Raw genomic sequence first — 27,939 nt, forward strand, 5'->3', positions numbered from 1 at the left:
GCTGGGAGCTGGTCACTGGCGCGTCTTAGCCAATCACATATCACTGTACGGCAGCGACAGCCAATCAGTGCCTGTTTTCTCGGACCAGCCCCCTCAGCGCTTACAGCTCCGAGTCCCGGAAGCAGCGGGCAGGTGCAGAGTGAGCCGACGTTCCCTGCAGTACACAGACCGCCGTCACCGGGGCCGCAGCAATCTCTGCATCCAGACTGTGGAGGGCGCTGTCCTATGGAGGGGTGGAGGTAAGGAGCAACTGCGCCACACGAGCCATTAGCCAGGGAAATTCAGTCAGGACTACACGTCCCAGCATGGCTGTGCTCCTATCCGGGGACTTGTACCGGAAAACAGCTGTGCAGCCACAGTCATCTCCGCAATGATCTGGGTCCCCAGGGCCTGTGATTAAATTTCAAGTGTCAAGGGACATCCTCCATAGTCATGGAAGAGAGAAGCCAGGAGGCATTAACCATTGAGGTGCAGGATGACAGGGTGCAGCCAATGTAAACTCATGTCAGGTATGGATTGTAATGAAGTTATATAGACATAATAGACAAGATATAATGTATGTTCCCTCTAGATATTAAAGGGGTACTCCGGAACTTAGTGATTGATGGTCTGACCTCAGGATTGGCCGTCTCCTGCACGTCCTGCCTGGACTCTGGGAAGACGGAGAAGCAGTCCGCCGCGCATTTCTCTGTGATCGGGCAGAGGGATTTAGGAGCGCTCTGCTGATCATTAGCAGGGCTGTCCGAATTATCATTTTTTTATTGTTGCAAACTCACAGGAGCCTGTTAAAATAGTAAAAAACCCAAAATTTTAAAGGGATTCTGTCACCTCTTTTTACCCTATAGAGATGCGGACATGCACGGCTAGATCGCCGCTAGCATGTCCGCAATATACCTGTCCCATATCTCTGTGTGGTTTTATTGAGTGTAAAAGATGATTATATATATATATAGATGTAAATCAGCCTGGTAAGGAGCCCAAGGGGCTGCACTAACCGTTCTGGAGCCCAGCCACGTCATCCTGTGAAGGAGCCTAGCACCGCCTGTATCCACGAGTCTCCTCCTTGCTCACAAAGACAGATCGCCGTAATCTCGCGGTGCGCAGTTACTTCCCTGAGGCTGATGCCAGCACAGGGAAGGAACACTATGCCGGCACTGCGCATGCGCGAGCTCGAGCACTGCGAGATTACGGCGATCTGACTTTGTGAGCAAGGAGGAGATTCGTGGATACAGACGGTGCTGGGCCCCTTCACAGGGGGACGTGGCTGGGCTCCAGAACGGTTAGTGCAGCCCCTTGGGCTCCTTACCAGGCTGATTTACATATATATGAAATATGGGACAGGTATATTGCGGACATGCTAGCGGCGATCTAGCCGTGCATGTCCGCATCTCTTTAGGGTAAAAAGAGGTGACAGAATCCCTTTTAGGCTAGGTCTACACGGCAACATTTGTAGCGCAACATTTTGTTGCACCAATGTCGTGCGACAATTTTTATAATGGCAGTCTATGGTGTCGCACTGCAACATGCTGCAACTGCGACGCAACAGTCGCAGAAAAATCCATCTCGAATGGATTTTCTGCGACTGTTGCGTCGCAGTCGCAGCATGTTGCAGTGCGACACCATAGACTGCCATTATAAAAATTGTCGCGCGACAAATGTCGTCGTGTAGACCTAGCCTTAATTTATCTTCCATAGCCCCTTCCAATCCAGATACCATAGCCCACCGATCCAGAACCCGAGTGGAGGCATGGGATCCGCTCAGTGCATAGCTAGAAATGACAGGCCCCACCGCAACCCCGACTCCTGTGGCTAGTCAAGATCGCTCTCTCAGACGAGGCCCGGCAGCCCCCCCGTCCGTTTCCTAAATGTCACTGTATATAATGTCATTGTATAATACTGCTGAGGGGGCCCTGACAATAAAATCTTTTACTCCTCCCCCTGGGTGGGCTCCTACCGAGTAGCCGTTTCCCCTATAGCTATGCCCCTGGATCTGCTAGGTAAGTAATGATCACTTCTTTATTGAAGGGAATCTGCCACCAGCATCCTCCCTTTCCCGCTGTGGTTCGTCTGATTAAAATGCTGTTTTTCTTTTGTTGATCTGAGGCTCCGTTGCCGAGTTATGATACATTTTTTTAATTATGCAAATGAAGCCTCTGTAGTGATGGGAAGTTTGAATCTTTTAAATGAATCGGTTCATTCAAAAGAACCGATTCATTAATCGAATCTTCGATTCACTTGCTGAGACAGCTGACAAGCAAGTGAACAGAAGCCCAGGGGGGAAAACTCAGGACCGGAGGGGTAATTAATATAACTAAAATGGTTGCAGACCAGGTGGGTCGGGGGGGGATATGGGGGGGGCGATATGGGGGGGGCCCAGCCTTCACTCTAGGATCATGTTACCAGGGCCGCTGATAGAAATCATGGGGCCCCGTACAGCATACATGACGGGGCCCCCTTCAGCTCCACCCCCTGATACCTCCTTCAGCCACACCCCTGGCCCCGCCCTTGGCCCCTCCCCAGACTCCGCCTTGAGACAACATGCAGATTTGTCTACAAGTGATATTTATGGCGCTGGGGGGTCGTCTGTGAATGGCGCTGTTATGGAGGGGATCTGTGAATGGCACTGTTATGGAGGGGATCTGTGAATGGCACTGTTATGGAGGGGATCTGTGAATGGCACTGTTATGGAGGGGATCTGTGGATGGCACTGTTATGGAGGGGATCTGTGGATGGCACTGTTATGGAGGGGATCTGTGGATGGCACTGTTATGGAGGGGATCTGTGGATGGCACTGTTATGGAGGGGATCTGTGGATGGCACTGTTATGGAGGGGATCTGTGGATGGCACTGTTATGGAGGGGATCTGTGGATGGCACTGTTATGGAGGGGATCTGTGGATGGCACTGTTATGGAGGGGATCTGTGGATGGCACTGTTATGGAGGGGATCTGTGGATGGCACTGTTATGGAGGGGATCTGTGGATGGCACTGTTATGGAGGGGATCTGTGGATGGCACTGTTATGGAGGGGATCTGTGGATGGCACTGTTATGGAGGGGATCTGTGGATGGCACTGTTATGGAGGGGATCTGTGGATGGCACTGTTATGGGGGGATCTGTGGATGGCACTGTTATGGAGGGGATCTGTGGATGGCACTGTTATAGAGGGGGATCTGTGGATGACACATACCGTATATAGCATCTTATGCTATGTGTCATCCACAGATACCCCTCCATAACAGTGCCATTCACAGATACCCTCCATAACAGTGCCATCCACAGATCCCCCCCATAACAGTCATCCACAGATCCCCCCATAACAGTGTCATCCACAGATCCCCCCATAACAGTGTCATCCACAGATCCCCCCCATAACAGTGTCATCCACAGATCCCCCTCCATAATGGTGCCATCCACAGATCCCCCCCATAAGTGTCATCCACAGACCCCCCGGCCCCCCCCATAAGTGTCATCCACATGACAGACCCCCCCCCCCCATAACAGTGCCATCCACGGATCCCCCGCCCTCCCTATAACAGTGCCGTCATGACGTCATCCATATAGATCCCCCCCCTGCCACTCACAGTAGTATACATTAATAAATCGGTGCAGCCGTGCAGGCTGCAGACAGTAACTTTAATTTTAGCACAGGCACAGCGCTCATCTCTTTACTAAAATACTACCTTACATTCAGCTCCTGCCTCCTCCCTCCACCCTCCAGTAACAAGTGGGGGCGGCAGCGCTCACTCACTGACGTCACGCGCCTGCGCCGCCTAGTGGGAGGAGCAGGCGTGTGACGTCAGTGAGTGAGCGCCGCCCCCACACTGCCTGCTGTTACTGGAGCCAGCCCACTGACAGCAAAAAAATTAAAATGGCTCGGGAGTAGGGTTGCCACCTTTTCTTCAAGCCAAACCCGAACAGAAGGGAGGGAGGGCCCCCTTCCAGGCCCCGCCTCCAGCCACGCCCATGTCCCGCCTCCAACCATGTCCCGTCTCCACCCTTGGTCGCTGTCGCACCGCGATCGTTACGCCCCTGATCCCACGCCTGCGCCGTCCCGTTTAGTATTCGGCGCAGGCGCGGGATTTACGGGACGAAGAGGAGAACTCGGACGTCAATCAACTGGACATGGGCGTGCCACTGCCAAAGGGTGAATAGACGGAGCCTCTAGGTGCTGCAGGAACGCCCTCATAGCACCTAGAGGCTCATTAGCATATGATAAGTCTTTATTTTAAGAGAACGGCGGCAGCGGCAGGCAGGGAGTTATGTACTGCTGACATCAGCACATCGCTAATGTCAGTCAGCTACATAACATAACGTTTTTTCTGATGATTGACAGATTCAGAAACCTGTTTAAAGGGCTTCTGTCACCCCACTAAACTCTTTTTTTTTTTTTTTTTTCGGCTTCTTATAATCCCTATACTGCGATATATGAATACATAATGTTATTAGTCATTTTGGTTCAGTAGATAATGAATAAAACAGATTTTTATAATATGTAAATTACCTGTCTACCAGCAGGCAGGGCGGTTACTTGCTGGTAGCATCCGCATCCTCCTATCATAATGACGCCCCCTCCTCATGTTGATTGACAGGGCCAGCGAACGCGATCGTCCTCTGGCTGGCCCTGTCTGCTATCAAGTTATTGCGCCTGCGCCGTAGCGGTCTTCAGTCGGCACAGGCGCACTGAGAGGAGGACGCTCGCTCGGCCGCTCCTTCCTCAGTGCGCCTGCGCCGGGTGTAGATGTGACGTCATTGGTGTAGGCGCACTGAGGAAGGAGCGGCCGAGCGAGCGTCCTCCTCTCAGTGCGCCTGTGCCGACTGAAGACCGCTACGGCGCAGGCGCAATAACTTGATAGCAGACAGGGCCAGCCAGAGGACGATCGCGTTCGCTGGCCCTGTCAATCAACATGAGGAGGGGCGTCATTATGATAGGAGGATGCGGATGCTACCAGCAAGTAACCGCCCTGCCTGCTGGTAGAGAGGTAATTTACATATTATAAAAATCTGTTTTATTCATTATCTACTGAACCAAAATGACTAATAACATTATGTATTCATATATCGCAGTATAGGGATTATAAGAAGGCAAAAAAAAAGAGTTTAGTGGGGTGACAGAAGCCCACACTGTTACATACAATTACACAATTCAAATGTTTTATATTTCTACCTTTTTAGAAGTGAGTGACAGACTAGGACAGGTGTCAGGACTCAGGAGTCAGGACTGTCTTGGTCAGGTTGTCTGCAGGCAGGGCACAGTGGGCACTACATGGGCAGGCTGCTGGAGCTGGACTGGAGAGGAGAAGAAGAATGATTTCTCCCACGGAGCTCCCTCTGCCTCTCTCTCTGATGTCATCACTTCCTTATCAGAGAGAGGGAGGGAGGGACTAGGAGGCAGGGGAGGAGCGAGGGGAGGAGCCTGAACAGTGAGTGAACACAGCGCTGCCTGGCATCACTGTACTGTAGTGTGTAGACTGGAGGAGGGAGGAGGGAGGAGGGGAGGCTCGGTCGGACCACACTGCAGTTTGAATGAATAATCCTGTGCCCGGGTCTAAGAAAGGCTTGTACCCGGGCACAGGATTACAAACCCGGACTGTCCGGGTGAATCCCGGACGGGTGGCAACCCTACGAGTCGGGAGTCGGCAGCCCGGGCCCCCCTGCCAGCCGGGCCTGGTACAACTGGGCCAGCTGTACTGGCCTATCAGCGGCCCTGCATGTTACACAAGACCTGCTACCTCACACTGAGCTGGATCGGCTCAGTCAGATGAATCGACTCCTCCAGTTCAGTGAAAGGAATTGATTCAAAAGATCGATTCGTTCAAGAACTGGACATCTCTCAGCCTTTGGTGCAATCAGGGCGTCACTCTGGCTTTTGTTGCACCCAAGCTCTGCTCCTTTCTGTGGCCAGCCCCTCCCTTGCTGTTTTGATTGACAGGGCCAGGCAGTGGCAAAAAGCAGCCAGGGAGAGGCTGGCCAGAGAAATGAGTGGAGCTTGGATGCAACAAGAGCAATAGTGTTGTCCTCATTGCACCAAAGTCCTAATTTGCATAATAAAACAAAAGTATCACAACTCAGGAAAGAGCATTGGATCAACAAAACAAAAACAGCGTTTTAATCGGGTGAACCACAGCTATGTGTCTATGCAAACAATAGGATAGGAAAGTCTGTCACCTACTGTTAGCGCTCATATCTCGTTATTGCGCCGTTCCCCCTCATTTAAACAGTACCTTTATTGTATATGTCCCACGTAGAAAAGCTAAAAAAAACGAGCTTATAACCATATGCTAATTAGGTTTCGATAGTGCCCAGTAGGGCTGCAGTAAATGATTATTTTAGAAAGCGAGTATTCTACCGATTATTTTTACGATTAATCGAGTATTCTAATAAGAAAAAATGAATTAATAGACTGTTTTCCTTTATAAAAACTCATCAGACCCCTGCCATCAGTCCCCAACACCCTTCGTTCCCCCAGTGCCATTATCTCCACTATCCCCCAGTGCCATCATCTCCACTGTCCCCCAGTGCCATCATCTCCACTGTCCCCCAGTGCCATCAGCCCCCCCCCCCAGTGCCATCATCTCCACTATCCCCCATTGCCATCAGCTCCACTATCCCCCAGTGCCATCAGCTCCACTGTGCCATCAGCTTTCCCCCCGTGCCATCAGCTCCGTTCCCCCAGTGCCTTCAGCTGTTCCTGGTGGCCTTTTGACTGGAACGAATCATGGTGATTCTCTCTTTTTTTTTTTTTTTTTTTGGGCACCCTGGCTGGCACTATTTCTGGGCACCTTTACTTCCTTTCTTGTATTATCCTGGGATCTCGAGGACAGGCCCCCTGCAATCTGGAGCTGCCGCTACCACACACAGCTTCTGTCCCAGCACCCAGAGCTGTGCCTGTCCATGCAGCCTGCCCTCCTCCTGACACCCGGAGTGCACAGCGTCATTGGTTGCTATGCCGCTGGGCACTCTGGGCGCCCAGCCATAGTCGCGCCCCACCCCCTAGCTGTCACCAACTTACCTTTCCAGCAGGGCCTGACGTCACACAGCGGGTCAGGTCGTGTACGTCAGGAGGTCAGTGCAGCGCGGGACCATGGACGTGCCGTGGAGTGTCTGGAGGCCCCCTGCTGGAAAGGTGAGTATTGCGGGCCAGCGGGAGACCACGGAGCGGGAGTAATAGCAAGCTCTTCACTCCCGCTCCGTGATCACATGACACAAACTAATCCTCGATGCAAAAAATTTGCGTTGAGGATTTTTTTGTGTCAAATTACTCGATTTAATAGAGTACTCGTTGCAGCCCTAGTGCCCAGGGGTGGTGTTATGGCCGCAAGTGCCCAGGCCCCTCGCCAATGTGCCCACCCAACCACTCCGCTTGCAGTTGTCTGCCACCCTGCCATCTTTGTTCGTCATCCTCCTCTGCCTCTGAGATCACGCTCGCACCTGCGCCGTCCACCGCCGAACAAGGAGGGCAGGGCGGGTCAGAGGACTGCAAGGAGAGTGGTTAGGCGGGCACATCGGCGAGGGGCCTGGGCATTAGCGGCCATAACGCCGCCCCTGGGAACTTGTGAGACCTAATTAGCATATCATTATAAACTAGTTTTCTTCTCTACATGAGACATATACAATAAAGGTACTGTTTAAATGAGGGGGAACTGCGCAAAAACACAATATGAGCGGTCTAGAGCGCTGAAAGTAGGTGACGGACTCCCTTTAAGCATTCTCTGTAGTAAGAGGTCCCCGTTAAGTTGAATGATGCTGTGCTGAGTGTATAATCATAATAAGGTAGGGGTTGTGGGTTGACGTTAATTTAACTATATGGCGGATTTAGGTCAGTGCGGCGTTGGTGCTATAAACGGCTATTTATTACTAACCTTTCCCGCTCCTACTTCTCAGCACAATTACTCGGGGCGCTGTGGGAATTTGCCGTCTTCTTTCTTCTATTTTTGACCTTCAGTAGAAACCTGGAAGGAACATTTCCTTTTTCCTGTCTTTTACTTATTCTTCACATGACTGTATACGGTAAAATAGCGATTTCTTACAGATTGTGGCGTCTGCGCTGGAAGTCCTCCCGGTGCAGGAGATATAGCATTGTGCCGCTGGTTAGGTAATCTGCTGTTGTGCTATATTACGGTAATTTGATTAGTAACAATATTGCTCTCCTATACAGAAGTGCGGTTTACTATATGTGCCATGTACAGACGTGACGTGTTCATACAGAGGTGGAGCCCTTTACGGCACTGTCACACTTTGGCACAGGTAGAGACTCCTCTACAATGTACGACGGCACTGACCTGGTGTAGGCTGATCCACAGTTTGGATATGCCCCCATTGTCTGATAGGTGCGGGTCTCAGCTGTGGGGGAGCCCCGAAAGCGGTGGAGAGCGCACTGCGCATGCGCAGCTGCCCTCCATTTATTTTCTATGGGGCCGCTGAAAATAGCCAAGTGCTGGCTCGGCTATTTCCGCCAGGCCCATAGAAGTGAATGGGAGCATGTGCGGTACATTCCGAATGACGTCTATGGGTAGAGAGCGCTCTGTGGTGGCCGGACCGGAGTCCTCCAGTCACCACTTTGCGGGGCTCCGTTCCCGATATAGGTGCGCGTCCCGCACCGATAAGACAATGGGGGAGTATCCTAGCGATATTCCCCCATTGTCTGAGATAATACAACCCCTTTAATGTAAAGAATGAAAATCATACCTAATCTGGTACGTGGCAACAACTTTCACAAAGAATTTAGAAGAAAAGGGCAGGTGGCGCTAAACAGATAGTTAGTGAATAGCTCAGTGGCTTTACCTGATTTTTAAATACATGCAATTACAAAAGTATTCAGATCCAGATGCTGGTTTGGAAACTGTATTCTTCGTGGGGAAATCCCCTTTAAAGAGGGTTCTTAGAACTTAAATGCTTTTGGCCTATCCTCAAGGTAGGTCATCAGTATGAGATTAGTAGGGGTCTGCCAACCTGGCACCCCTGCCATTCAACTGTTTCGGGCAGGGGTGCCAGGTTGTATTTTTCGTGGGGAAAACCCCTTTAAAGAGGGTTCCTAGAACTTAAATGCTATTGGCCTATCCTCAGGGTAGGTCATAAGTATGAGATTAGTAGGGGTCTGCCAACCTGGCACCCCTGCCATTCAACTGTTTCGGGCAGGTGCCCGAAACGATAGAGTAGACAGAAGGCTCCAACCACTGCACTGCAGCTCAGCAAGCGTTCACTTGAATAGGAGCTGGGCTACAGTACCCTGGTGTGGGCACTAGACGGTGGACAGAACCTTGTGCCACCAGTTCCGTTTACTGTATAGTTTCCGGTGCCTGCCCAAAACAGCTGATCGGTGGGGGTGCCAGGTGTCAGACCCCTACTAATCTGATATTGGTGACCTATCCTGAGGTCATCAGTATCTAAGTACTGAAGATGGAAATGATGAGCCGCAAGGAAAACATGCAGATAATAACATGGCACGTGCTGTGCCGTATATGTACTCCAAAGCTGTGTCCATATGTCATAAGCATGAACACGTGTAACACGGCTGTGATCAACAAACCTGTATAAGCAGATACAAGCTCCTTGATTAGTAATTTTGTGAGAAATTCTGCATTAATGAGACATTGGTCAGGACTCGCAGGACTTTACCGTTTACAAAATCTTTGTGTTTTGCAGAATGAACCGGTGTTGAGATGGGCTGCTGGCGTCTTGGAGTTTTAGTGCCTTGTAAGTCGCAATGGCTTCAGAGATGGAGAAGGCCGATGCTCTCCTCCAGACAATCAGCACTGCGTCCGTGGCCTCCAGTCTAGGGTTGGGCGTCTTCTGCTTCTTGGCAGACAAAGTGCAGCAAGCGCCTTTCATCCAGCAAAATGATTGGCTTCGAGCCATGTCCGACAGCGCAACCCATGGTGTGATTGGCATGTGGTCGTGGGCCATCGTCGTTGGCCTCCGGAAGAGAAGTGACTTCTGTGAAGTTATTCTTGCTGGATTCTTTGCCTGTATCATAGACTTGGACCACTTCTTCATTGCCGATTCCTTCTCATTAAAGGTCAGTGACTCCATGACTTAAATAAAATATTACCTCCCTGAGCACACAGTAATGCGCAAATTCATCCTAGACATATTATATGTTGTTGGTAGATATCGGGGACCTAGCTAAGGGATGGGCAGATATGGGCCGTCATGCTGCGTGCCAGGAGGAGCTTCAACAAACTCTACCTTGACCAAGTGATTTAGATTTAGGGCTAGGGTGGTGATTTTAATCCTTTCCCAGAGTAAAGAAAATCCTAGCTACTGATTCATTGTGAGCATCAAAACCCCTGGAAGGTGACCTGTTACAGAAATCTCCTGCACCTTGTTTTTTGGGGGTTACCTGTTACAGGAATCTCCTGCACCTTGTATTTTGGGGGTTACCTGTTACAGAAATCTCCTGCACCTTGTATTTTGGAGGTCACCTGTTACAGAAATCTCCTACACCTTGTTTTTTGGAGATCACCTGTTACAGAAATCTCCTGCACCTTGTATTTTGGGGGTTACCTGTTACAGAAATCTCCTGCACCTTGTATTTTGGAGGTTACCTGTTACAGAAATCTCTTGCACCTTGTATTTTGGGGGTTACCTGTTTCAGAAATCTCCTGCACCTTGTTTTTTGGAGGTTACCTGTAACAGAAATCTCCTGCACCTTGTTTTTTGGAGGCTTCTGTACGATTGCATGGGTTGTTGGGATTATAAAAACATGGCTGCTTTCTTCCAGGAACACCTCCTCATCTGTGCATGGGGTGTGTCTGGCATTGCACTTAAAGGTTTAGTTTCACTTCAGAAAATTGCATTTATCATGTCGAGAAAGTTAATACAAGGCACTTACTAATGTATTGTGATTGTCCATATTGCCTCTTTTGCTGGCCAGATTCATTTTTCCTTTATAAATTGCTTGTTTCCATGATTACGACCACCCTGCAATCCAGCAGTGGTGGTCATGCTTGCACAGTATAGGAAAAAGTGCCAGCTCTCTGGTGGCTGGGACCGTGGGAGTACGCCTAAGCTGGTGCTTTTTCCTATAGTGTGTAAGCATGCCCACCTCTGCTGTATTGCAGGGTGGTCATAATCATAGAAACGAGCAGTGCATAATGTGATGGAAAAAAGAATCCAGTCAGCAAAGGAGGCAATATGGACAATCACAATACATTAGTAAGTGCCTTGTAGTAACTTTCTCTACATGATAAATGCCATTTACTGAAGTCAGACAACCCCCTTAAGCGAATGGGGCTGAGTTGCAAAACTACATACTAACTATAGACAGGTGTGGCGCTGTTTTAGGAAGACGACTGTCATGTTAAGATAGCTTTGGGCTGAACACTTGTCAAACTATCTGTAGTCTTCGGTGACAGTTGGGAGACCCCCATACATATTAATTGTCTGAATCTGTTGATATTTAATATATGGCTCCAGGGGCTATCCCATGATTGATGTAAAAATGAAGACATCATATAGAACATGGCTATCACTTTCTATCAAAGCCAGAACCAGCCCTGTACCTCACATGGATCCAGAGATCTCCCCATTCATTGCTCTGCTACATTTATATCAAGCTGACAGCCAAATGGGTGTGCCCTTTCTGCTGCAGCTCATGGGGTGTGTCCTTTCCGCTGCAGCTCTCGAGGAACTTAAAAGATGGAACTGAGCATCCACCATAGCAAGGTGGACAGAGGAATAAGAAACAAAGCAAACAGCAGGTGGCGCTATACAGATATATTTTACTGAATAACTCTTGGGCTATATAAAATTTTTAATTACATGCAATTACAAAAGTATTTAGATCCAGCTGCTGGTTTGAAAACTGCAGAATATTTTTCGTGGGACAACCCCTTTAAGTAGCAGGATAGAGCCCACACCTGAACCATCATGGCAAGTAAAAAAGCTTGCGAGCCTCCATTGGCAAACGGCACCGACCACCGATCAGAACATCTTCAGGACAGCAGCACATCTCATAGATGCCATAAAATAAGGAGGTCTATGTGGTGACACATGACAGGTCACCCTTCTCTGCGCTGGAAGGAAGAAGCCGGGGGAGGGGGGACGAATACCGCACCTTGCTGCCACCGGACGTCAAATACGTAGAGCCAGCAAGATACGGTATAGTCACTTGTTACCAAGGCGTGACGTTACGCCGTCCCTGAGGAGCAGGTAAGGTCAGCTTGGTACAGTGTTCAGACCCCTCCTGTCCACACGGGCACAGAAAGGCAACAATCTGAGAGAGCCTTTTCACTGCCGCAGTGAAACAGAGCTTCCTCAGCCCAGGAAGACTGTCACCAGCTTCTCATTTGATATAAGCCCGGTCAGCTAACTGGATTATATAGGGTGAGAAACTAACCCGCAGTAGTGTATAACTATGCTGAAACACGGACGTGGGGATTCGTGATCAAAATACCAGAACAGCGCAAGATTAAATTATATATTTAATTGCCTTAAGGGCTCACTAGACATAACACTATACACACAGAGAATATATACAGTGGTCTGAGGTTACAGATACAGATGATAGGGTACAACCAGGAAGCAGAACAACAGTCAGTTTACCAGGTATATGAGTCCTTTGGGTTGTGATGAGTTCTTAGCTGTAGTCACATGGGAGGCAGTGATGTCAGCAGTTTGCAGGTCCCTCTAAACACATGGCACGATGTGACACCCCCCCTTCAGAGAAAAGACACGCCCGCTTGCTGGCACAAGCCTTTTGACCGGCCACTGGGAGGGGTCCACTCCCCCTCTTCTGGGGCTGGCAGCAAATGAGTCACAAAACCGATTAGGGCTCATGGATTCCCCCTGCAGGGAGGTTTTCCTGCAGGATCCGTGCTGTCTGAATGGAGGTGAGAAATTGTACGCAAGTGGCCTGCTTGGCCAGGACCTCCTGTGGAGTTCTCTGACCTCTGCTATCTGGCTGCGCTTTGAAGCAGGGCCCTCCTGTGGAGTTTGATTTCCTCTGCCCACTCCTGGAGCATATGGCAGGAATGAAGTAATAATCCATATTCCTCACAGGGCGTTGTCCATTTGTAAGGGTGTAGCTATAGGGGTAGCAGGTGAAGCGGCCGCTTTGGGACCCGACCTCAGAAGGGACCCACCCAGGAGGAGGACTAAAAGATTTTATTCTCAGTGCCCCCTCAACGGTATTATACAATGACATTATATACAGACACTGTAGGAAACTGACTGAGCGGCTGCCGGGCCTTGTCTGAGTCGCTTTGGGGGGGGGGGGGGGGGGGAGCATTAAAAAATTTGCTGTGGGGCCCAGTCATTTCTAGTTACGCCACTGTCCATTTCTAAATAAATGCTGACCCCACTGCGTACTTGCAGCAATGAGACGACTTAGGTTTTGTTTTTGCAATCTGGATGTTCAGTCGTCAGAAATAGGTCATCTTTCCTCAAAGCTGCTGAATATTTGATAGAAAAGGCGTCTGGAATTTTATTTGTGAGTGCGGCTTCCAGTTGTCCTTCAGACTGGCATGTTGAGAGTTATATTACATATCACATAAAGGGGAAGTACTCGAAATACTAGAATGCAAAATATATTGTTTCATATAAAATATATAAGTAATAAACAAATAGAATTTTTAGATCCTTCAATTGTGATATCAGGGACTAAACTTCTTTGTAGCACATACCAGAAACCTATTGCAAAAAATAATTACATTCTCCATTCCAGCTGCCATTTACCAAGATGGCTTACAAATATACCGACTAGCCAATTTAGAAGATTAAAAAGAAACTTTCGAGGTAGAAGCAGACACTCTAAAGAAAGAGTTTCTAGTAGTGTTGAGCGAACTTCTGTTTTAAGTTCGGCGTCTAAAATTCGGCTTCCGGTTAGCGGAGAATCCCGATATGGATTCCGAATTCCGTTGTGGTCCGTGGTAGCGGAATCAATAATCGGCCATTATTGATTCCGCTACCACGGACCACAACGGAATTCGGAATCCATATCGGGATTCTCCGCTAACCGGAAGCCGAATTTTAGACGCCGAACTTAAAACAGAAGTTCGCTCAACACTAGTTTCTAGCAAAAGAATACCCAATTGAGCTAATAGAGAATTCCTTGGAGAAAGTAAAACTAATGGACAGGAATACTTTCTTCTCTACACCTGAAGATCCTACCAAAACTGAAGATGAAAATATTAGACTAATAATACCTTTCAATACACATTATAAGAAAGTAGAAAAGATCATCCATAAGCATTGGCACCATTTGCTAAGAGACAAATTAATAGGTAATCTGCTCCCAATGAAACCATTGATTACCTATACCAAGGCCCCAAACTTAGGCCTCAAAGTAGCCCCAACAATAAAGCAATCTGAACTGGCTATCATTAAAAGGTTTCTTTAGATGTGGAAGATGCAAAAACTGTAGAATCACAAATTTTCCCAAAAGAACCAATATAGCTAACTCCACACCAAATAATTTCACATACCAAATCCGTTCACATCTCTCTTGCAATTCCACTGATGTGATCTACCGATTACAGTGTCCGTGCCAGAAACAGTATGTAGGCAGGACTAAAAGACTTCAAAACAAGAATCTCGGAGCGTATGACGAATATCACTAAGGGATATGAGTTACATTCAGTATCGAAACACTTTAAAGAACATCATAATAGTGACCCCTCATTATTGACCTTCATGACCTTAACGCTGAAATGGAGCGGTTTGGTTTTTTGTGACATCAAGATGACTTTGAACCTTTTTATGACACCACGATGACCTTTGACTTCTATACTAACACATGGGTGGGATGTCCCCTGGCGACACGGAGTAGAGTGTCCGGCTGTCTACCAGCACCTCGACCCCGTCTCCCCGGGTGACCTCTCACCCCAAACATCTATGAATAGAAGACACATACATATTAATATCAAAATATGTATACTATTAGAAGACGCACATTTCCAGAAGACCAACAGACTAAAGAAACAGATAAATACAACCTCCCAGATATCTAATATTAATATTATATTATCCATTATCCCTCAACCACATGATAATTCTTCAAATTAATGAATTACCTGTTACTCATTTATCTATTCATTTATATATAATCTATTCCCTTATTTTACTTCCCACTATTAATTCATTTATTTATTCACCCAATTTCATCTTATATTTTAATATATTTTAACATATTTTAATATATCTTATTTTTTCATCTTTTTTTATCTAAATATCATTCCATCCGAATCCAGTCCACAATTTACCAAAATCTAAAGAGGAATTCATAATCCCCTCCTCTTAATTAATCAATCAACAAATCAAGATAGAATAACTATGGGCAAGAGACTATGGCCACTCGCACCCACTGAAGAAGGAGCTGGAAGCTCTGAAACGCGTATGGGGAGAGAGCAGCCATAAGTCCCATATTTACAACCACTACTATATTGGCCAATATACTTTTCAACAACTAAAGGATTGCGGAACACATAAAGAATCCGCCATTTTCAAAAAACCCGCGCATTCTAACACGTGGAACCGCTGTGAATTACACCATCACCCGGAAGTGACGTCACCGGACGGAGAATCGCGGCTTACTAAGCGGCCGAACTCGTGGAAATTGCTCGCGCAGCATGGAGGACGCCACCTACCATTCCGACGGCCGCAGAGAAACACACATTGAAGCTCCTAAAGAGAGCACAGACATTTAGAAGATAACAACTATTTATATGAATAACCATTTATAACTACAAGTGATCACCAACTACCTTGTACTCAAGGCTCTAAAAGAGCGGCCACCTTCTGGATCGCTCAACGGCTCACATTGGTTTACATTTTGTGACAGCCATTGGACATATGAACTACATATCTTCATGACTTATATATATTTTTTAATATTTTTTCAACTTTATCCTTTCCAACTTTTTTGATTATATGGACATGAACTGATACTTATTTATCCACTTATCTATTTTCATTTTCTCTAAGGACTGCGCACATCCTAACCTTTAACAAGAATCATATTTATTTTTTACTATTATAATTTTTAAGATTTAATATATAATTACATAACTACCATCTGGTATTTCAAATAACCTTATCTAATAAATAGTACCCATAAACCCCATTTGCTGTGAGTGCCGTCCATTTATTTTATTTATTGCACTACTTCCGAAGCATTGGGTAAGCTTTACCGGATAGAGCGCCGCCGCCATTTTACTAATGGAAGTGAGCCGCCATAACTGTCATTCATATAAAATATACTGGAGTAATAAAAGGCCGCGTTCACACTTTGTGCTGCGTTTCAGTGCAGGAAACGTCTGATCGGCACACACACGTGCAGATCGGGCACTGAGACCAATCAGAGTTCTCATTTTTCATGGCGGTATAAGTTAAAAGTAAACTCAGATTGGTTGCTATGGGCAACAAAGACCGGTTTACTCTAAGGCAGTTTTGATAAATGAGGCCCTTTGAGGAAGAGTTATAAAAATGGTCTAAAGTGTTCTATCACATTTACCAACTGTTTAAACACACTTTTATGCCTCGCCCTGCAAATGGGCGTGGCTTCAGGGGGAATGGGCGTGGCTTCAGGGGGAATGGGTGTGGCTTCAGGGGGAATGGGTGTGGCTTCACAGGAACTGATTTTAAATGCGCTTAAATGTTGGTGTATTTGTGGAGTAAATGGATGGAATTCTAGCATTGATTTGGTGCAGGATTTACAATACTCCAAATTTAGAAAAGTGCATGCGCCATAAGGTAAATCTGTCTAATATTAACCCCTTAACCACTCCCGTCTCCCTTCTCTCTTCCTGCTCGCTGCTGCTATGTCTATGGTCAGGATAGGTCATCAATATTAAAATCCCGGAGAAAACCTTTAAGACAGATAGTGATACCTCATAAAATACTTTATTAATTAACATTCACCATGTCTACTTTATGTTGGCATAATTTTTATTTTAATTTTTATGACTTTCACCTGACAGGGTAGATCCTTACAGAGGCGATACCAAATATGTCTATTTTACATTTTTTATGTTTTACACATTAAAAGCATTTTTAGAAAAAAGAATATCATGTTTTTGTGTTGCCATTTTCTTACAGCCATTTTTTTTTTTTTTAACTTCTGGCTAGGGCCTTGTGTGAGGGCTCGTTTTTTTTTTTATGGGATGAGGTGACGTTTTTAGGGTAAATATACACGATCAGGATTGCATGCGGAAAATCCGCACCGTAGGTCATGTACATTGTATTCTATGAGAATTAGAATTTCTCATGCACACAATGCAGATTTTTTTCTGTGCGGATTCTGACCTATGGAATGGATTTTAAAATCTGCAGCATGTCAATTCATTTTATATTTTCCTGAGCGGATTTTCTCCATTCACTTCAATGGGTAGTTTAAAATCCGCACCAATTGAAGCGGATTGACTGCACGGATTTTTGTCACTTCTTTTTTTTTTTTTTTTTTTTTTTTTATATTTTTAACAATTTTTAAAATGACTTAATTGGGAAAAGCGGCGCTTTTTTTACATGTGAAATTTTTATTTTATAAAACACTTTTTTATTTTACACTTTGTGTTCCCCATAAGGTCATACAAGACCTCTGGGGGACATTTAACATCACTTTATTTTTATTTTTTTAACGACTGATTTCTCCTGTAACTGGGACGGATATAGTAACCCCAGTTACAGGGACATTACAACCCCCAGAGAGCTCAGTGCTGGACCCGAACTACAGGTTTCACCGTACCTAGCCACTCGGAAAAGGTTATCTGATCTTGGAGAACCCATTTAAAGCTAATCGTGCCCTGTAAGGACCCGTTAGTGACTCTCTGTTGTCACACCTTCATCTCTGTCTCGTTATTAGGTGAGCTCATTATGTCTTACCACTACAGGAGGCCATTAGACTGTAATGAGGGTGTCACTGGCTCTATAGCTGTGATATATGTTCCCACAACCTCTGTGCTGCGAATCTGTTTCATCTTGTAGAAATCACGGAGAATAGGAGTAGAAATGACAGTATTTTTAGCTTTTTTTGAGTAAGGCCTCATGCACACCACCAGGGCCGGTACAAGGCAGGGGCCGAAGGAGCGGGTGCCCTGGGCGCTACCATTTGCGGACAGGAGGGGGGCGCAGGTGAAGTGCCAGCAGCAGTGGCGTCGCCAGAGGGGGCCACGGCCCCCCCTACATCATGCTGTGCCCCCCCATGTGCCCCCCCAACTAAAATGACCCCCCCCCCCCCCCAAGTGAGCAGCCGCCGCCGGGCACAGGGAGATGAGCGCTTCCATTGCGCTCATCTCCATTGTAAACTGTCTGTGCCAGCGGAGGTGCAGGGGAGGGAGAGGCGTGTCCCTTCCCTTTCCTCTGATAGGCTGCAGGCAGGCACCGAAGTGGAGGAGAGGCCCCGCCCCCTAATTACTCCTGTTTACCTTTCTAAAGCTAAAGGACCTTTGATGATGTCATCACAGGTCCTGTAAGGGAACTGCACAGTGTAAAGTGTAGTTCCCAGGTTAGAACAGTGCATCTGCCAGGACCTGTGATGACATCATCTTCAACATCACAGGTCCTGCAGAATCTAGCAAAGGAACTGCACCAAAAATGGTGTAGTTCCTAGGTTTCAAAGGTACATCTGCCAGGACCTGTGATGACATCATCACAGGTCCTTCAACCCCTAACAGCAAGTATTAAAAGTTCACAAGCAGCTCTGTATTGATCCATACAGACTGGAATGGAGAGGTAAGAGGAGGTCCTCCACTTTTCATCATTTACCCCCCCCCCCCCCTCCATGCCCTGTTTTTACTCATTGCTCACTCATGTATACTACTTCAGACAGTTACCACTACCTCATGTACCTCACAGTGACTATAATGCATAACTGACCACATATTTCTATAAACACTGCATCTACAGTATTATACCTTCTATGTGTCACATCAATACACTGCTCTGTGTGTATATATATATATATATATATATATATATAGATACACACACATACATGCACACACACTGCATATATTACACAGTATTATACATGCAATATGTACAGATATATAGTATATACCGCAGTGCACTGATATGTGAGGTATGAGGTATAATAGATGCTGTGTGTACAGATATCAGTACACTTCTGTATATACTATATATGTGAGGTACGAGGTATAATAGATGCAGTGTGTACAGATATATAGTATATACAGCAGTGTACTGATATGTGAGGTACGAGGTGTCAATACACTGCTGTATTTACTATATACCTGTACACACTGCATCTATTATACCTCGTACCTCACATATTACACTACTGTATACACTGCATATATTATACCCCGTACCTCACATATCAGTACACTGCTGTATATACTATATACCTGTACACACTGCATCTATTATACCCTGTACCTCACATATCAGAACACTAGGGAATATACTATATACCTGTACACACTGCATCTATTATACCGCGTACCTCACATAACTGTACACTGCTGTATATAATATACATCTGCATCTATTATACCTCTTTTGTGTGCCAGGGCTGTTTTGTAATCCCATTCCGGCCCTGATGGCATAAATTATAAAACGCAGCAGCAAGAATAGTTCATGGAACAAAGGGAGGGGCTATAAAAGGGGAATGGGGGCCCAATTTAGATTCCTGCTATGGGGCCCAGTGATTTTTATGTACGCCCCTGGCTGCAGGCACTAGGCCGGCAGCCTATCAGAGGCCGGCGCAATGACGTCATCGTGCCGCCTGAGCCTTACATTACAGCGTGGGACACAGGAAGAGGCTGCATCGCATCGCTGACACTTAGGTAAGTATAAGTGGTTTTTTTTTGTTTTTTTTTACAATAGTGTTACTGGCACATTGGGGGGGCTTATTACAAAACTGGCACATGATGATGGGGGGGACTTTATACTGGCACATGATGATGGGGGGGGACTTTATAGTGTCTGTGACTTTCAAAGTCCCACAGTCCTTTGTTCTATTGCTTTAAGTATATTCTTGTTTTGAAACAACATTGATTCTTTCTTAAAAACGGGTGGGGGGGGGGGGGCGCAGTTTGCCATCTTCGCCCTGGGCACCAAATGGCCTTGTCCCAGCCCTGCACACCACCGAAGGTTTGGGCCACATCTACTATTCACATATTTTGTGAATCGGATGTGGACCTATTCATTACAGTGGGGCTGTGTGCTGTCCGCATCCGTATTTCCGTCTTGTGGCCCCGCAAAAAAATAGATCATGTCGTATTCTTGTCCGTTTTAACTCTGAGAGCCTGAACCGCAAAAATAAAACCGAATGCACACAAGCCGTTTTTGATGCAGCGTCAGTAAGCAGTGGATCCAGCGGAAAGGAGAAGAAGTCCTTACCTTATTTTTCCAGTCTTTTGAAATCGCTCCTTAAAGGGACACTGACAGGCTAAATCAGCATATATAGTTAGATATATCACATTACAGGTCTTATAGAGTCTTTTAAAAGCATATAAGTATCCCCCCTGTCCACCTTATAAAGAGCGAAATATAAAGTTTTATAACCTGCATCTGCGGTCAGCAATCTGCCCAAGGGGCGGCGTTTCATGTGAAAATGCGCCCAGCCAGCCTTCCCAACTGCCGTTCTTAAGCCCCGCCCAGCTCATCATTATTCACTTCGCTGGGCGGGGCTAGAACTCTCCCCAGTCCCGATCCTGCGCAATTCAATCCTCCGGGCATCGTTCATGCCCAATCTTCTGCGCCTGCGCCCCGCCGTGCCGTCGGACGCACTATAATTAACCCCTTATATGATGTGAGTGAGCAGCGCTCTGAAGCGCTGCTCTGAACAGTGCATGGCTGAGGCTGCAGCTGCCTCAGCCATGCACTGTTCAGAGCAGCGCTTCAGAGCGCTGCTCACTCACATCATATAAGGGGTTAATTATAGTGCGTCCGACGGCATGGCGGGGCGCAGGCGCAGAAGATTGGGCATGAACGATGCCCGGAGGATTGAATTGCGCAGGATCGGGACTGGGGAGAGTTCTAGCCCCGCCCAGCGAAGTGAATAATGATGAGCTGGGCGGGGCTTAAGAACGGCAGTTGGGAAGGCTGGCTGGGCGCATTTTCACATGAAACGCCGCCCCTTGGGCAGATTGCTGACCGCAGATGCAGGTTATAAAACTTTATATTTCGCTCTTTATAAGGTGGACAGGGGGGATAGGTATATGCTTTTAAAAGACTCTATAAGACCTGTAATGTGATATATCTAACTATATATGCTGATTTCGCCTGTCAGTGTCCCTTTAAGGCTTGTTCCACACGGGGTTTCTGGCAGGGTGCGATGTGTGACGCAAATGCAAAGCATCTGGACTAAATCCTGGTTTTCACGCATCATTTCTGCGTTCAGGAAAAATCGCAGCCTGTTCTATATTCTGCGTTTTTTTTCATGCAGCTCTTTTTCCATAGAAGTGAATAGGACTTCAGTCGGTTGCTAGGAGATGTAGATTGTTGTTCTTCAGTTTTTTTTTTCATGAGCGTGAAAAAGGCATCAAAAAGCACCAAAGTGGAAAAAACCCTATCGCAGACGAGACTGACTGAACTTGCGTGCAAAACCATCGTTTTATTTTTTTTCCTTAACAGACCTTGAAAGAATCCGTAACACTCGTGTGAAAGAGGCCTAACTTAGCTAAAAAAAAACTGCATCAATACGTACATGTATGACATCAGCCTTAGGCCTCATGCACACGACAGTATTTTTTCACGTTGTTCCGTGATCCGTTTCCGTTTTTTTTTCCGTGTGTCTTCCTTGATTTTTGGAGGATCACCAGACATGAAAAGTGAAAAAAAAATCTAAGTCAAGTTTGCCTTGAAAATGATAGGAAAAAAACGGACACGGATCACGGACGCGGATGACAATCTTGTGTGCCTCTGTGTTTTTTCACGGACCCATTGACTTGAATGGGTCCGCGAACCGTTGTCTGTGAAAAAAATAGGACAGGTCATATTTTTTTCACGGACTGGAAACACGGATCACGGACGCGGATGACAAACGGTGCATTTTCCAAGTTTTCAACGGACCCATTAAAAGTCAATGGGTCCGCAGAAAATCACGGAAAACGGAACAACGGACACGGAACCCAACAACGGTCGTGTGCATGGGGCCTTACAGACCAGAACTGGAGCAGGTTGGGGCGCTGATCACAGGCAATTGTAGGAATTCTTGCATATTACACGACATGGCTGCTTCAGTAAATACTTGTGTTTCCCACGACGCAACAATTCTGCATCATCATTTCTTGCGAGACCATGTTGTACTGTTCCTCTGTTATTCCCCCTGACAACTCGGTGTTACCATTTCCCTTGTCAAAGGAAAGGTTTGGCCCTACACAGTCTTGCACTGTCAACACTGATTTAGACAGGGTCTGACAGGAGGACACCCTCAACTGGTAACACCCAGTTGTTAATGAATTCATAAATTCCAGGAGGAGTAACAGAGGAACTCCACAATGCCCAGCTGTAACAGATGCTCCAGAATTGCCAAGATCATGGATCATTTATTAATACAGACATGTCTGGTCATCTTTTAAAGTATCATAGAGTATCTCAGGGGTGTCATCATGTTAAAGCAGTGAGCTGACCATTAAAGGGGTGCCTGGCCAGTAAATAAATAAAAAAATGATAAAAAAATATGTCCTACTCCCCTAACCGATCATCCTTCCCCACATTCTCCAATGCCTCTTAGATCACCTGCCGTCTTCTACTTCCTGGTCCTTTTTGACACGGGAAGTGTTGCCGCTCAGCCATGATCCACCTCAGTCAGTGATTGGCTGAGCAGTCACATTTCCTGTGTAGAGTGGGCCCAGGAAGTAGCCACCAGTGGGGGACCCAGGAAGCATCGGGACAGGAGCAGCAGGGGTGAGTGGGGTGAGTATTACTACTTTCATTTTTTAAGACATTATTTTTTTTTAGAAACGACCAATTTAAATGGCATCACATCAGTATGTCCTACTAGGCTACAAATTGTCTGGGGCTGGTCAGACATGGAGGAGCAGGCAAGTAGCAGCTGCTAGCTGGGAGATCTATATTTATATTAGACCCACTGACTTCAATATGTTTACAAGGAGCTCCCTCTAGTGGCGGTGGCAGACTGCCAGAATTTTATCATTCAATATGGCTTCAATCCTAAAGATATATTAGAAAATTATACAAAGCAGAGTATTAGACCTGTTTGCAGTGAATACACCATTGTCAGAACTGCGCTGAAATTGTATACCCTATAATCCCGGATACTAGACCCTGGGCTAGGCTACAGTGCTGCCTGGGCAGAGAGTTACTAAGTTATAGATGGAATTGGGGTTCTCCAATATGTGCCCCTCATCAGTGGGGTGGATTTCCCACAGAAAGCCGTACACGTGCGTCATTGTGTTTACATGGGCGCAGAAGCAGTGCCTGTGCCATCACCGCTGGAGCTTGGCTGTGAATAACAGCTAGACTACAGGATCGGAGATAACTCCAATGCTGGGCGTTTAGCCTCTTAGATGCCACGGTCAAAAACGACTGTGGAATCTAAGTCGTTAGACAGAGGGATGGAGCTCCCTCTTCCAAACCATCCACCCTCCACAACATGGTCATGGTGTGCCGATGTGTGCTATGGCAGCCGGGGGGACCTAACAATGGTTGTCAGGACTGCCATGTTGGTACACCGCTTATGTAATGACTTATCCCACATAATAAGTGCAATAAAAAAGAAAAAAATAATAAACAGCAGTGCTGCTTTTGTTCACCAGCCTCCCAAAAATAAAAGTAAACTCATCCCATGTAAAACAAGCCCTTACGTGGGGCTGTCAGAATGTAACTATAAAAAAACAGGTTTGGTTGTTCGAGGGGTTATCCCATTATTAATGTAAAAAATTTAACTGAAACACCTTATAGTACATGACAATCTCTTTCTAACAAAGCTAGAACCAGCCCTGTACCTCACAAGGATCCATAGATCTCCCCATTCATTGCTCTGCTAGATTTATTTCGAGCTGGCAGCTCAGGGGCGTGTCCTTTCTGCTGCAGCTCAGGGGCGTGTCCTTTCTGCTGCATCTCTTGATCTATCACAGGTCAGGGAGTATGTCCTCTCTACCGATCACCTGGCATGTCCTCTCTCTTTCCTTGTAATGGTCACAGATTCTAACAATAGATACAGCTGGTGGCAGGTGGAAGATGGAACTGAGCACGTGTGACCACTTTAATGAGGTGGACAGAGCGTAAGGAAAAGAACAAACAGCAGGTGGCACTATTCAGATACATTTTATTGAATAACTCGGTGGCTATACAAAATTTTTTATTACATGCAATTACAAAAACATTCCAATCCAGGGATGGTTTGAAAAATGTAGAATATTTAAGAGGTTAAATTGTTGAGTACAGGCTCAGTGACACCTAAAACCTTGCGTGCGCCCCTGGTCTGGCTTCTTTAAAAGCAGGTGATTACTGGTTCTTCTAGGGCTTCATGCACACAGCCGTATTTTTTGCGGATAGCAGCGTGACCCCTCCATTTCTGTGGGGGCATGCACACATCCCCATGTATTGTGGATCCGTGTGGCCGTTCCGCAAATTATAGGACATGTCCTATTCTAGTCCATACTGCAGACGAGAGCAGTCCCTATATATTGAGGAGAATGAGAAGAAGGTAGAACGCACTCGGGAGGTTCGGTGTTTTGCGGATCCATGGTTTGCAGACCAAAATATGGACAAGGTCGTGTTCATGGAGCCTAAGATTGTATCTGGTAGAACACACCTATACAGACCGCAGGCTACAGAGCGAGTAGATGAGAGAAGCAGTCTGACCGCGTAGTCCGCACGGGACGCTGCAGGAAACCTCCGCTTTCTGCCCTTATAAAATATGTAATGATGGCAGATTGTCAGGGTGCCTTTTACCGGGGTCAGGCCGAGACGAGGTGAAATGTTAATTGAGCGTCTGTAGCAAAATGAAAACACGCAGCCTACTGACGCGCCATGTGGATGGTTTCCATGGAAACAGAGGAGAGGATCAAAGAAGAAAACCGTGCGAGTAGCCGGCCAGAGAGGATATCTGATTCATTTCGGTACAGTACCTCCATCAGCGGGAATGAGTGTCTTTTTTTTTCTCTCTTTCCTACAGTAGCAAATATTTAACCCGTTCAAGACCGGGACATTTATCCCATTCCTGACAGATCATTTCCTGTTTAATAGTACATGCAACTATTTTATTTTTTTCCGTTCGCTTATGTAGATAATTTTTGTGCCTTTGTGCGTTGAGACATGGGGCTTTATTTTAGCATTTTTTTTTTTTTTTTTTTTTTTTTTTATACCTGGTGGGGGAAAAAGGAAAAATAGTCTGTTTCTGACATCTGTTTTCATTTTTATTAACTAAAATGCTCCTAAAATTTCCTTTCTATTACAGTTTTGACATGGGGATTATATAGTTTTATGATCGGAAGCTGCGGCGGGACATTTTATTATTTATTAAAAGGGTTTTCTGAGACTATTTAGCGGATAGACCGGATAGATCGTCAGTATCTGATCGGTGGGGGTCCGACACCTCGGACCTCCGCTGATCAGCTGTTTGAGAAGGCATTGGTGCTCGTACTAGCTCTCTGGCCTTCCCCAGCATTTCCAAGGCCAGTGATGTCATGTTCATCGGTCACAAGGCCTAGGAGCATAGAAATGAATGGGGCTGAGCTGCGATACCAAGCACATCCACTATACAATGTACAGGGAGTTGTTTGGGCGGGTCCAGTGGCGTAACTAGAAACGACTGGGCCCCACAGCAAATCTTTGAATGCCCCCCACGCCCAAGCAACTTCTTCTCAATCCCCTATTCCGCGCAACCCCCACTCCTGTAGCTAGTTAAAACCTCTCTCTTGGACCAGGCCTGGCAGCCGCTTCATCCGTTTCCTACAGTGTCACTGTATATAATGTCAGTGTATAATACTATTGAGGGGGCCCGGACAATAGAATCTTTTAGTCCTCCTCCTGGGTGGGCCTCTTCTGAGTTCGGGCCCCAAAGCAGCCGCTTCCCCTATAGCTACGCCCTTGGTCTGGTCCATAGACTGGAGAACTGATGATGAAGGTCTTTACCGAACATAAAGCTGATACTGCCAGCTCTCCTTTCTTGTGTGTATGACATAGGTTAAGGTTAATGGCACTTATCTAGGAAAACACATCAGATAAATGTCAGGCGAACCAGTCGGGACAGTCAACCATCTAATATGTATGGGGCCTCCTAACACTACGACAAGAGCAGATCTCAACTTCAACTGCCCGATCCTTCTGTTCTAAGCTGGCAGAGACTCGATCCCTGCTCCTCGTTTGTTAGCGGGGTCAGGAGACATAGCTATCAGCTGAAAACATTGTATTGTGTATGGCCAGCTTTATCTACGGTACATCCTGTATTTGTATTCTAAGCACAGTGATAACTTTTATACGATCCTGTATTTATAGGCTTGCGGTTACTGATGCTCTTTCCTTCTGTCCATAGGCTGCTCTGCACCTCCCTCACCGTCCTCCTCTCCACTGTTCAACCTTGATTCCTATCCTGGCCCTTGCCCTGAAGTTCCTCATGCAGCTTTTGAGGTTGAAGGACTCTTGGTGTTTCTTGCCTTGGATGTTGTTCATATCTTGGACTTCCCACCACGTCCGCGACGGAATTCGCCATGGGCTCTGGCTGTGTCCATTTGGAAAGACTGGTCCCCTTCCATATTGGCTTTATGTGGCGATCACTGCTTCGCTCCCCAATCTGTGCTCCCTCGTCATGTACCTAACTGGAACGAGAGAAATGATGACCAAGAAGCACGGAATACACATCGATGTCTGAAGGAACAAGAGGACAAATCTTGATGGTTTAAAAAAATGTTTACATTCCAGAAGATGTATGATGGTGGTCTACAGGTCTGCAGACGCTCATGTCATGAGCGTGTATTTATGTATAAGACCCATGTAACGGCTACTACATAGATATAGACGTAAGGGGGGGCATATTTCCTGTTACGTCCCATCAGCAGAATGCAAGCTGTTCTACAGTAGTGTGTAATCTGTATCTGCTGACCCGAGGCAATCACTCGCACACTAACACTATGTATACAATTGCCCAATATATTCCTGCAGGGAACGAAGGTGTACCTACCGTACCTGAGCTTTCTTTTTTCAGAAACTGAGGTGTTACTTCCACATTTTGGATCTGAATATCAGGTTTCGGAGTAAGAGAATATCACTATTTATTTAGTTTTGCCATTGATTTTTAAGCTGACCTCTAATTTAGGAAAGTATAGAGTTAAAGGGGATTAAACAACAGTGGATCTCAAGCACGGGACTGGAAGACATATATAAGACATATATATAACTATTTTTAAAGCCTAATAGTGAAACACATCCCTTTTTTCTAATATGATTTTATTTTCTGATTGTAGATTTTTTAATTCTATTTCCTGAACATGATTACGGGCGGTCATCTTGCCTGAGCTGTTCTTAGCAGCATTTATAGGGGTTTTCCGTGAGTTTTACACTGATGACCTATCCCTTTCCCAGAGGCCTTCTCTCAGCTTAGCCTAAATCGTGTGAAGTCACTTTAACCGGTCACTTGGCCTAGGCTCAGCTCAGCCGCATTGAAGTGAATGGAGCTGAGCTGCGATACCAAGCATAGCCGCTATACAATGTACGGCACTGTGCTTAGTTTGCTGAGAGAAGGCCGCAGCACTACTGCGATCTTTTTCAAGATATGATGTACTATGGTAATTTCTGTTAATCCACATTGAGATTATGGGATTATTTTTTTTAACCAAGGAGATTGAGATATATGTCTTTGTACATGCACAGCAGCAGTAGGCACATAAGACACTTCCCACTATTTACATGTTTTGCCCGGTAAGGCTACTTTCACACTGGCGTTTTGGCTTTCCGTTTGTTAGATCCGTTCAGGGCTCTCGCAAGCGGTCCAAAACTGATCAGTTTTACCCTAATGCATTCTGAATAGAGGAGGATCCGCTCAGAATGCATCAGTTTGCCTCCGTTCTGTC

At 46.3% G+C, this 27,939-nt stretch overlaps 1 protein-coding gene across 1 annotated transcript; it reads left to right on the plus strand.

Moving 5' to 3' along the window:
• Positions 1-95: 95 nt before the first annotated feature.
• TMEM267 (transmembrane protein 267) lies at positions 96-27,908 on the plus strand. The gene is made up of 4 exons (XM_040421276.1): positions 96-239; positions 9,644-10,016; positions 26,406-26,821; positions 26,904-27,908. Exons 2-3 carry the CDS (start codon positions 9,705-9,707, stop codon positions 26,739-26,741), a joined length of 648 nt encoding a protein of 215 aa, XP_040277210.1. The 5' UTR covers positions 96-239; positions 9,644-9,704; the 3' UTR covers positions 26,742-26,821; positions 26,904-27,908.
• Positions 27,909-27,939: the final 31 nt, after the last annotated feature.

This window comes from Bufo bufo, chromosome 2, assembly GCF_905171765.1.
Source record: "Bufo bufo chromosome 2, aBufBuf1.1, whole genome shotgun sequence".
Classification (NCBI taxonomy): Eukaryota; Metazoa; Chordata; class Amphibia; order Anura; family Bufonidae; genus Bufo; species Bufo bufo.